We start from the raw sequence: 12,568 nt of genomic DNA, 5'->3' as shown, positions 1-12,568 counted from the left end.
GGCTTTTATAGGCAAATAATGGGTCTTCAGATATGTGCACGGACCTTACCAAAAAAAGTTTAAGTATGTTGGCGACGATCGGGTGATCCAGGCGTCATGGATCGGGAGATCTATGGCAGCGAACGGTTGTTCCCTAATACATGGAGTGGGAGCTCCGCGGCATGGAGTGGGCGTTCCCTAGATCATGGAGTGGGCTCTCCGTGTTATGGAGTAGGCATTCCCTGTATCATGGAGTGGACGCTCTGTGTCGTGATGAAGAATCAGCTGTATTGGAGCTTAAATCAAGTATAGATTGACAATTGGGTATATGGCGTTGGGTTAACAACCAGTTTATTATTACTCAATGGTTTACGACCAGTTATCAGTTGTAACAGACTTTTCCTAATATAAAAGTAAGGCTCGTATGTTTGTACACGGTATCAGAGAAAGACAGATTGTACTAGGGTTACAAATTTTAGATCACAGCCGTCGTGTGACCTTGGAGAGTTAGTAATTTCCTTTACTCGACCCCAAAGGCGTAGTCACATTGGTGAACTTTGGGTAATCAATTAATCTCTGTGCGCTCCTGTTCTTACTTATTCTTTCCTTGCGTATTCGTGTTCCTAAGTGTTTTTCCGTGAGAGTTCCGAACATCAAACGAACTTGAACCTTAACGGAGACCAGAACTCGGGTCATTACAATATGCATTTATGCAGCATCATAGTCTCTCGATCGAATCTCATGAGAGCACTAGCATCGACGACCAAAAATTTTAGCCATCTATATTAAGTTCTTGAAAAAAGAATTTTAGCCATGGAAAAAAAAAACAAATGGCAAAAAGGTACTTCGAATCTATCCAAAGTCTCTTACTTAGAATCGTCTCTCACCATTCATTTGTCTCTTTCCTTTTTGTAATTATTTTTTATTATTTCCTGTGAGAGACTTGCTGGGGGCCTTGCACTACTTTATAATTAACTACCGTAGGGCGGACGGGCGAGTTAATAAACTAATAATATATTTTTTGAAAATGTTTGAATTTTCAAAAATTTATGCTTAGATAACACCAACAAAATTTAGTTAACCTGATTTGTTTAACTAATTGGTTTAGTTAATGAATTAACTAAATTTTGAACCGAAGCTTTCTCAAAGAAAAAAGTTGAACATAAGCATTCTCTGTTTTTATAAAACTGTAATGACCTGGTTTGCTAACCAATTGGTTTAATTGATCAATTAGTTAACATTTAAATCAACGCATTTCTCTGTTTTTTAACTGTGTATAAGTGTGTCTACACATCTACTTATTTATCTTTTCGTCAAAACATCGCTAACTATTTATACATTTTCTATAGAACTAACATAGTGATTAGTGATTTGATCGGAAAAGAAAAACATAGTAATTAGTGTAAGGCTATTGTATGTTTTTCTTTCAAAATGTACTGGCTTTTGAAATCATATATTTGTTTAACCAATAAAAATGTGTGAAGATGTAATGTTTCCCTGTACTGTCATTGTTAGTTCTACTTTGACTTTGATAATAAGTGGAATGCATTTTAATACATCCTAGGACTTTGACAATGTAAAATAAAATCAACTAATACTCAGAAATTCGTAGACTAAACGACCAATTTATTTACGACAAACTTTGTTGTAATCTTATTCTCACCATTAACATTGTAAGTACTAATGCAAGTTTGTACTTGAAGAATGAAAATTCATATTTTTACCAATCAGACTAACCCTGGAGAAGTTTAGAGACTCAATAAGTCTGCAGTTTATTGTAACACTTGCCGATACGTCAAAATTCAGAACCATTAATATTTTTAGTAAGTTCTGTGAGTAATTAGAGTAATAAGTTTGATTATTCTTGCAAGCTTGGTTCGAGAAAGCACATGGCGAGACGAAGCGAGGAGATGAGCGCTTAGCGCTTAGCGCCTTGGCGACATAAAGCGAGCGCTTTGTGTATCCTGCAACCAAAAGGTAACCTCTCGAACACTATATGTATATCAGGCAACATAACTTGAAAAACCAAATCCATATAATAAAAAACCAATCCATAACTTAAAACATAACTGAAAAAAAGCAAATGCAAACACCAAAATAAAAGTTCAAAAGCAAATTAAAACAGAACAGTAGACAATTCAGAGTCCTCATACTCCAACTCCTTGTCAAAGCTAATACGTGAAAAGAGTATATACTTTTAGATATGGTAAATATTCTTCTTAAAACGGTTTTGTTAATTTCACAAATTTGAATAAAATCTACTTTTTTCTACAGGTACAACAAAGACGTTTTTAGCGCTTTACGAATATCTCCAAAGCGATACAAAGCGAGGGAAAGCGAGGGATTTATGTACCTTGCTTCGCCATGAGGTCCGCAAGCGATGAGGTCCTCGCTTAGGGTCGCTTTGCGCCTTGGCGCTTAAAGCGCTCGCTTTCTCGAACCAAGCTTGCAAGTGCACAAAATTACTATTAACTTCTATGATGTCAAACTACAGAGAAAATAAAATTAGCAGAAAGTAGTTTATATGAATCTAGATTCTAGATAAATTGCAAGAAAAGAAAAGGAAAACGTAAGTTAGGGAACCTCTACATGAACAAAACGGTTTCACCAGTGCGGAATATTAGAATTAATCTAAGCCACACTCTACAGACAGACTCGCCTCCACCGCCACCAAATAGTACCGCCTCAAACACTCTGTCAACTGTCCTCAAAGTAGGCCGCACGGAGAAAGGAACTACCTGATAGCTCCGTGAAAAAACAAACCTTATCCGTATGTCTCACTTACTTACTGGAAAGATGCCACCATTCCCACACCATTTGAAAAGAGAAGCAAAACAACCACCGTAGATCTCAGTAACAACCAAGGCGAAGTAAAGGACACAGACCCATATTTGATTCTCACATAGATTGGAACGGGAAGCTATAAGTCTAATGATGAGACTCCATCCGGCATCCCAAGTTCTTTTCCATAGTCATGTATTATCCTTAAAACCAGAAAAGCAAAGCTATAGATTAAAAAGGGCAACTATAGTGAAAGCAGACAAAAGACCAAAGGGATGATTACATAATTTATGATCGTGACTGTACCATTTCGCCGTCAGGCTGTGGGAAAAGGATAAGATTAATATTCCAGTTATTAATCACAACATGACCAAAATTACCATATGCTCTCTGAAAGTTGAGTCAGGGAGAGTAGAAGAAGCTTCCAATTTGATATTCCACCAAGTCAAAAGAAGAGGCTCATCCAATTAAGACTAACAATAACATTGTAGTTGGTCATAGCATTAAACATGGGTCTTGGAAACTGCCCATTGACGGCTATCACCTGTAAGTCAATCAAAATATGTTAAAACCATATATACCAAGCTAGCACAAAATCAAAGTAGCAAACTTTATATATCCTAAATGAACCATTAACTAAAAACACCTAAACCCATGTAAAGTCGCAATCTTGAGATTCTATGGTAATGGGGTGTTTGATCAACAAAAGCGACCTCCTTTAGAAATTCTCAGCCTCAGGTTAGAAGTTACACTGAAATAAAACAAAACCCATCACTGTCCAAAATCCAAGAGACATTGAACTTATTCGATTGACAGGGAGAAGGCCGTGAAAACGCTATTAAGACACCAATTTCTAGGGAGACAGTAAAGTAAGGAACAAAACCAAAACCTGTTGAAGAACACCAAGAGAGGTGGGATGTGATGTAAGAGACCTTGAAATTGTATAATGGAATGACTCCTGTTTCGGCCTCTCCTGGATGGAACATGCTACTGTACGTCCTTGACCATTCTTCAAAATCCATAGAAAGAAAAACAGATTAAATCATTTCCTTTGAACTGTAAAAAGTTCAGACGCAACATTAAAATGTACGCATCACATGACAATTTGTAACAAAGGAAATAACATAATGTCCAAATGATTAAGCAGAATCGCATGTGCACGGATCAGCAAATCAAAAATTTTTAAATAAAAAATATATAAAAAGCCTGAAAGATTCGAAAGTGGATGAAAAGCACATACATCCAGGGAGCATCCAACTACTACAGTAAACTAAACAATTGTCTGGGCTAGATTAAGAGGATGATGTTCAAGGGAAGGAAATCTTACCTTTTTATAATCGCAGTTCCACCGCCTTCTACGGGGGAAACTCACATTCAATGTAAATCATGGGTGATGGATTTAATAAGGACTTTAAGAAGATGAAAAGTAACTGATAGCTTTTCGGATTCTAAGGAAGAAGATGAAACATTGCTCTCAGAACTCGGTTGTTTCGATCTCAAATGGCGTAGACGAAATCAGGCACAAACCTAGTATCAAAACGACGCTTAGGACCACGTTTACAGCTTAAAATATTATCTACTGGCTGTGTGACTGGAGCAAAATTAAGGCCCATAATGAAAATGAAGCCCACATAACACCATCTTTAATGAAACGATGAGTTTCAACGCCAGTGACACGTGTCAGCTCGGCGGCATCCGAATTAGTGAGCTGGAATCTGACGTGGCGCGCCCAGGAGAGATTAAACTCTTCTTTATATAAATAAGATTTACAAACATAAATTAGAAAGACGTCAATGAAGAGAAGACATATGCTACAAGAGTCTCTCGCTTTGGTATGAGTTTCTGTATGAAAACAAAACCTATCTCTCATACTTTCTTTTTCTGTCCTCTATTTTATTCCTTCATTATAATGTTGAGAGGTTCATCAATCCTCCTATACATTAAAATTACTTAAGCTATTATTGATTATGTGTTGATCACTGTTGAAATTTTAGTAAAATTGTTATAATTTAATCGGTTGATAGTTTTCATTTTTATTTATTTTTATTAGATATAAATATAAAAGATAGGTATAGAAACAATTAATATCAGTTTCCAAATAAACTAAGTGATATCACAAATAATTAATTATGGTAACTAACTGTTTGAAATTATAGAAAGAGTAATAATGTATCAACTCTTTTTATATTTATAAATTATATAAAATAATGAATAATAATAATTTATAGAAATCAATAAAACTATTCAATATTCTTGTATAAAGCATTTTGATCATAAATATCTAATAATAACTACTAATGTGTTATAAAATACATATGTGCTGAACCACGCGTTAGTGGTCCAGTGGTTAAACTCAACTTGGGAAGTCATGGGTTCGAACGCCACTGGGAAGTGATTATCTTGAGGAACTTTCGGGCCTAATACGGAGAAGTCTGTTAACGTGTGGCTACTGGTGGGATTTATATGGGATGATCACCAGCCCTCCTAGATGCCTCGACGGACTCCCCGGCTAAGATCCGGTGGACGGTCATTGGCGCTAGTCGGATCCTCTTGAGGCTCCGGATACCAGGATCATAAAAAAAAATACATACGTGCTGTATAACTTATTTATAATGATTTAAAAATATTTTAAAAATTTAACTATCAGGGTTCATCATATTATTTTATAATAATTTTAAAATTATTTACAAGAACTTATAAATAATTTATAAAATTTTATAAATTAATTCTAACTTATAAGATATTATAAAAATTATAACATCATTTGTGAGAGCTTACGAATCTATTTATAATTGTATAAATATTTATATGGATTCATAAATCATATGCAAATTTATCACAAATCTACTACATATTAAAAGAAAGCCGCTTACGTTATTGTTCCTTATGTATCACTCATAAATAAAATCTTAAACTAATTTTCTTAATTTGGCTTGTTGGTAATATTTTTATCTTATTTGTTTAATTAAAATATAAAACAGAATTAAAACTTTCAAATAGATATTTGTAGAAAGCTGAAAAATTGAATTGATATAAATGATAATATAAGATGATGTTAAGGAGAATAACGAAATGGAAAACAGATATAAAAATCGTTTTCGTAAATCTATATGGAGTTGAGATACAATTTCTTTCCTTAACTCTAAATATTCGTTCTGTATTGAAAAGTGACATAGCAAAATACCGAGTTTCAGGATACAACTGTGCAAGACAATTCACATATCACTTATGAATGTCTCTGTGAACTCTAAGCTCTCTACTAAACACTCTAAAACTTACGCTGGAAAATTTTAGTTGGTTTTTCTCAACCAATAAACATATTAGTTCTTATATATTTTATAGTTGATTTATATATTTCAGAAAATTGGTATATTTAGTATGATTAAGAATGCAGTACCTCATACTATTTGTTTATTGGTGGATATGACATATATATTATAGTATAACTAGGATGAGACATGCGCCTTACGCATGATGAAATATAACGTCAAATATTTGATATTAATGTAATGAAAAATAGTTTTGTGGTATATTGGGGTTGTTCATATACTGAGATTTTAATATGGGCAGTCTGGATAATTTAGGCTCTGCCCATTTAAACTCTATAATTTGAGATCGTTTATAAACATATCCGTTTATGTTCGTTTAGTTTCAAGCCCGTTAAATTTGAAAATGTCCTCCTAAACCCGTTTATGTTATTTATGAATACAATTTTTTCAATAGTCTTTTCATATTTAATAGAATTTCTAATAATAAATTATTTTATTTGATTTTAAAACATTATAATAAATAATAATTCAAATTACAGAAAAAATTTAAAATTGAAAATACTATTTTTACTAAATATAATATTTGATCATATCATACAAATATCAATAAGTCCTAATAGGTTTTAAACACAATTATAACATAAATGTTTTTTTTTCAAAATTACAAATTGTATATATAGTACTCTAACACATTGATGAGAACATGTTTGTATTATGGCCAAACAGTTATTCACAAATGCCTTATCATATTAAGGAATAAATTTTGGTGATAAATAATTAGCAACAACAAATATAGGAAACTTTTTTTAGACAATAATATATAATGAGGATACATAAAATCACATCATATAAGTATTATTTACTTGAATGAATAAAATCGATGAGCTTGGCAACCAAATTTCATCAATACTATTAACATTCTATTTATTGAAAATTTCAAAAAAATTCAAATATAAAACAAATTAATTGCATGATTCGAGTTGCCTTTTATACCATTTTTCCTTGAACAACACACTTTTACGTTAATACTTAATACAAACATTCCCTTTTGTGAAATATACGAATCTCCTATATCCCTTATATATATAATAACTATTAGTTTCATGTATACACCCGTTATAACATATAAGTTCATTGAAAAGCTTAAGTAATGACTTTTAAAATTAGAAAACCAAATCAAACAAAACCGGACCATTGTTTACGTTAAACCATATCAAACAATAGTACACATTATCAAAAAGTTCAAACTGCGACAAAGCAACGTAAAATACATGGATGTAAAAGAAGAATGCCATGACCGAATTGGCTGCAAAACAGATAGCTTTCCGAAGGAGCTGACCATGAGTGAGAGCTGGACAGACGAGATGATTTGAAACGAAAAAACTTCATTCTGCAGCGGAAGACAATTGCGACGGTCCGGTAGTGGTGGTCAAAGCATGATCTCAGTTTTAATACGAACCTCGCGATGGAGTTCTATTAACATACCATTATAATCAAATGAAATATGCGACACATCCCTAATACTTGATTTTTTTTTTAACACTATGGTTTGCTCAAATCCCCTCTAAGACTGCCACGTAAGATTTTTCAGCTCTTAAAAACTCGCCATATAGGATGAGGTAGTTTTATAATTTTTACAAAAATGAAGTTCATATTTTTTAAAGTCTTCCCAAATAATATATGTATAGGGGATATGCCGTACTAAATAGTATAATGAAGTTTTAAGCAAAAATATTATTTATCTATTTGATAAATCTGTATCCATTTCAGGAAAGGGAATTGAGTTTTCCATTTGTATTCTTTAGTGACTGGTTCTTTTTTAATTCAATTTAATAACTAGACTAGATGATAATCCGCGCCTTGCGGGGGATAAATTTTTTTAAAAATATGTTGTATCTAAATATTTTAAATAACATATTTTATTATCAATAACCTTTTTTACATTTGATTAGAGTTGTCATGCGGGTACTATTTGGTTTGGTTAGGTTTCGTTCGGATTTTTGCAGATTTGGTTCAAATCTTTGCATGTTCGATTTGGGTTTAGGTTCGTATAACCCATTTAATTTTTTAAAGAAATTAAAATTCATATATACTTTAAATTTCTCAAAATCTAAAACTAAAAATAATATCTAACATATAAATTTGAATAATGTATACCAAAATACTTAAACTTAACATAAAAATTGGTTTAACTTAAATATTTGGATAGAAAATGAATAGATATTTTCAGTATTTTGGTATTTTTTGAGTAACGGTTAGCTATTTTAAATATAATTTTTACTATATTTATATATTTCTAAGTAGTTTGGACAATTTAAAAACATCTTATGTATTTTGTATATTTCTTTTAGATATCAAATTTAAAAATAATTAATATATTTAAGTATATAAATCTGGTTCGAGTATACTCAGATATCCAAAATATTTCTCTCCGGATCGGGTTCGGTTCCAGTTCTCTAGATACCAAAATTTTGTACTACATTTTGGAATGGAATTGATTCGGTTATTTGGATTCAGATTTTTTGCCCAACCATATATTTTTTATTGTAACCAAATTTTAAACGAAATGATGGTTCATACTAATTATTTGATAACTCAGTATGGCACTTTTTTAATTAGTACAAAATACATGTTATAATTATTTTAAATATTTCTCTATTAATATTTAGCGTATGTACTCTAAATATCTTATCTGCATCAGTTTATAAACTTTAATTTTTGGTTGTGTTCTTTTTTTTTTTACTATTTAGTATTTTATTTTTTATTCATTGTTCGGATTTTCCAATTTTAACAATATTCATGTAATAAGATAATAATTTAATTTGGATTTTTTTTTTTGTGTTTGCTTGATGATTTTTGGTGATCTTGAAGCTTGGCTATGATGGAGAGATGGCGTAGACACCGCAACCGGGGAAGCAGAGCCGCGTCGGAGGAGAAGCTCGAGCAAGATAAGAAAGAAGGAATCTTAGCTCAAGCTCGTGCAAGTCATAGCGGCTTACGGTAGCGACGAAGACAAGCTGCTTGGAGAAAGTGGAGACCAATAGCGACATACCGTAGCAGGATGTGTTGGTCGCTACAGAAGAAGACAAGCCAATATTTTAATTTAATTTTGGTTTAGTCCTGTTTAATCCTAGTTTGTGGGGTTAAACCAGCTCAAGTTTCACTCTCCTATAAATAGATTTAGACCTAAAAATCTTAGTTTATATCTCATTTTATATCAAGATTTTGTCTCCTTTCGTAAAGCTTGAACGTTTTTATCAATTTAAGGAGTACTTCATCTTCTATCTTGTTTTTCCTTCTCATTAACATGATTAGCCTTGAATCTCACATAGCTTAAGATTTCTCATGGAGATTAGTGAGTACACACATTTTGAATTCATGGGTTAGGTATCTAGGGTGATTAGTGAAAAGTTAAGGTGTTTATTGTTAGATATACTAGTTTCTATGCTTGCTAAGTGTTCTTAATGCTAGATTAGACTTGATCAATCTCATCTAGACCTTAAACTATTTTATGCCCGGAAGGTGTGTTAAAATTCTTGAAAGAACTTAGTATTGTTCTAGCTTGAATAACCAAATACATTTGATGTTAGCATTGCTAGATGGTTAGTAGACTTGTGATTCATGCATGCTTGATTTCGTTAGGCCAACAACAGTTGATAATCAATTCATGATTAGCATAGAGTTTTTGCCAGGACAGTGGATTAATCTAATATTGAATGAGATCTAGACATATAGAGACTTGTAATTGCTTAAGCTTAACATCTTAACTTGGACAATAATTGCCTCGGATCAATTGCCTTAAGCCCATGGGTTCAACCTTATCATTTGATTGAAAGTTAAGTTCTTGCCCTTATTTCTTGATTGCATTTGTGATCACCTTATATATATTTCTATAGGATCTTACCTTGTTACAGTCATCCATATTGTTATTTGCTTAGATTAAGAAAGTTTGTGCATTCTTAGTGTTGTAGATCACAAGTTCGTTGTAGATTCAGTAAAACAGTGAAAAATCTAATACATATGGTGTGATAAAACAGTACAAAATCTAATACACATGGCTTCATTCTTTATTTTGTTTCCCTTGTTGTTCTCGAGAAAATTAACCCATTATTTAATTTAATAGTAAACTTAGAAGTTTTGGTCAAGGGTTTTCTGCAAAAAAACTCTCAATACGGTTTTTTTTTTGAAAATTAATCCACGAACTCAAAAACCCACGGGTCAACCTCCAAGTTCCAGTCAAACCGCAATATAATCCATCCGTATATTATTTAACAGTAATTAAAACTATGTCGTTTTGGTATTAAGAATGACGGGCTTCGAACACTGCACCCGGACACAACTTATCCCGCGAGCTAACCAACTCGCCTATGGACATATACGTTTATTGTAAATACGTAACTATATATATCTTCTGTGTTTCGACGTTTAAGAAAACAGAGCTTCTTCGTTTTGTTGCTGTGACCTGAAACAAATTGATTTTAACATCAAAAATCTTACACATAAATTTAACGAAAATCATCCACATAATTTCTAACAAAGTAACATATATGTCTAATAAAAAGAACACGAGTTATAAAATCCAACAAAGATAAAAGCACACTTGATAAGAAAATAGAAAAGTCATGGTTGAAATGAAGAGATGCCTTCTGAGAGCTTCTCCTAAGCCTTCCAAGCCCTCGTTTTGGGAGTGCCGGTGAGAGGCTTGGGACATCATGTTCAGTCTGTGAGTTAGAGGCAAACCACTTCCTTAGGCTTCCAGGTGTTGCATCTGGTTCATGAATAAATAGAGCAGCTGAAGTAGGTGGAATTACTTCCTTGCGTGGCCTTTCAGGTTGATTCTTGGGTGGTTTCGGGACAGGTTGACTCTTGCAATACTTCTTATTATGTCCTTCTTGCCCACAACTCCCACAGTGCTGTAAATAAAGGAAAAGAATATAAAGATCATCAATAACAAAAGAAAAAAAAAACAAATAACAAAATAAGCATAAGAAGAGAAGATACATACTATTTTCGTTCCTTGTTTTGAAATCTTTGGTGGTTCTCTTGGTTCACCTTTATCTCTCTTTCTCTTTTTACCTGGTGGTCTCCCTGGAGGTTTCTTAAACGGAGGTGGATTGACCCTCACATTAGTTTTCACCTTCCACATGTTCATGCCATTGACGGGCTTTAAACGATATGCATAACATGCCTTCAGTTTCTCAATGGTGAACCAGTCAGATATAAGTGTTTTCGGGTCTTGGTCAGCGTTTTTCTCTAAACGCAAGGCTGAGACAATGTGGCAGCAAGGAATTCCACTGATCTTGTACATCCTACAAGTACAAGATATGCCACCTCTCATCTTCACCACAAACCTATCATTGAAGTACCCAACTTCATAGTCTCCTAATCCACAACTCACAGGACTGCAATTCTTTGCAAGTTCAATCTGTTCTTCGAGTTTTGAAACTGATTTATAAGTATAGTTTGCCCTACACTTATCAGCTTCAGCTCTTTTTTTTTGTGGTTTCTCACCATTACCTTTCTTCTTATATCTTCAAGCATCTCCACAACCGGTTTTATTCTTGCTATCCTTATAGCTGCATTGAAAGATTCTCCTAAGTTGTTCTCAACAGCATCAGAAGATGAGTATTTTGTGAATAATTCCCTTGACCACGGGCAAGACAGAGAAATCTTCAAATCATCATATGCAGCGACTGAAATCTTCTTCAGGTCTTCCATTTTCTTCTCAAAACGTGCTATATAGTAAGCATCAGCAGCACCCCAGAATAGATTTTCAAACACAGCTCCACCATATTTCTTTTTCGAATTAGAGTATACATGCCGAGCACACATCCTATGCTCAGCATATGGCAGCACATCTTGAACAGCTAATATAAGACCTTTTTGTTGGTCACTTGCTAGAGTTAAACCATTACCATGTCCTAGGCCTAGATCTTCGACCAAATGATCAAAAAACCATAACCAGTTATCTTTGTTTTCAACCTCCACAATGGCCCATGCGATAGGAAAAGTCTGCTCGTTAGGATCCCTTCCACAAGCAACCAATAACATTCCATTCATTCTCCACTTCAGAAATGTACCATTGATGTGAATAATCTTCCTACAAGAACCATTCCACCCATCTTTAAGCGCCTGAAAGCACACATAAAACCTATAGAATCGTGTCTGCCTCACCTCACATTCAACTGTAGATCCAGGATTAGTGCTTTTAAACTCCTCCACATAGTCAAACAACCTTGCAAATGACTGAGCTTGCTCATCATCAAACTGCTGCAAGCATTTCAGCCTTGTCATTCACAAATTGTTTCTGACACATTAATGTTTGCGCCTTTGAAGATTTTGCTGCAACTGAGTAGCTGAGATATTGGGATTAATTCTGAATTCCTCAATATAGATATCTGCAATCCTATTATTTGTCAACAAAGACACTTTACCAGCCATGTGCAATTGTGCTCCTCTTGGTATGATCTAACTACAACTCTAGTGCTGCTGCTATTAATAGAACCTGAGATCCTCCACTGACGTTTTTTTCTGAACAA

At 33.5% G+C, this 12,568-nt stretch overlaps 1 protein-coding gene and 1 long non-coding RNA gene across 4 annotated transcripts; both read right to left on the bottom strand.

The window, feature by feature from the left end:
• Nucleotides 1-1,732: 1,732 nt before the first annotated feature.
• Nucleotides 1,733-4,432, bottom strand: LOC108846369 (uncharacterized). Of its 3 annotated transcripts, XR_008943733.1 has the most exons (6): nt 4,088-4,430; nt 3,650-3,769; nt 3,407-3,511; nt 3,067-3,304; nt 2,333-2,963; nt 1,733-1,943 (listed from the first exon to the last, which is right to left on the bottom strand). It is a non-coding gene; the product is annotated as an uncharacterized LOC108846369 (long non-coding RNA). The 3 variants fall into 3 exon arrangements; XR_001948641.2 differs by having other exon boundaries at nt 1,733-2,963; nt 4,088-4,432; XR_008943734.1 differs by lacking the exon at nt 3,407-3,511 and having other exon boundaries at nt 1,733-2,963; nt 4,088-4,431.
• A 6,022-nt stretch (nt 4,433-10,454) lies between these two features.
• On the bottom strand, nt 10,455-12,323 carry LOC108845073 (uncharacterized). Its single transcript, XM_057006256.1, has 4 exons — nt 11,547-12,323; nt 11,035-11,454; nt 10,770-10,942; nt 10,455-10,491 (listed from the first exon to the last, which is right to left on the bottom strand). The coding sequence occupies exons 1-4, from the start codon at nt 12,321-12,323 to the stop codon at nt 10,455-10,457; spliced, it is 1,407 nt and encodes a 468-aa protein (XP_056862236.1).
• Nucleotides 12,324-12,568: the final 245 nt, after the last annotated feature.

Source organism: Raphanus sativus, chromosome 3 (genome assembly GCF_000801105.2).
Source record: "Raphanus sativus cultivar WK10039 chromosome 3, ASM80110v3, whole genome shotgun sequence".
NCBI classification, from domain to species: Eukaryota; Viridiplantae; Streptophyta; class Magnoliopsida; order Brassicales; family Brassicaceae; genus Raphanus; species Raphanus sativus.
This window is presented reverse-complemented; position numbering and strand designations above follow the sequence as displayed.

Coding starts and splice junctions, on each gene's coding strand:
- LOC108845073 (XM_057006256.1), bottom strand. CDS start 12,323: ATGACAAGGCTGAAATGCTTGCAGCAGTTTGATGATGAGCAAGCTCAG. Junction 11,455..11,546: donor TTGAAGATATAAGAAGAAAG/GTAATGGTGAGA, acceptor CTCGAAGAACAG/ATTGAACTTGCAAAGAATTG. Junction 10,492..10,769: donor CCTGGAAGCCTAAGGAAGTG/GTTTGCCTCTAA, acceptor AATTTGTTTCAG/GTCACAGCAACAAAACGAAG.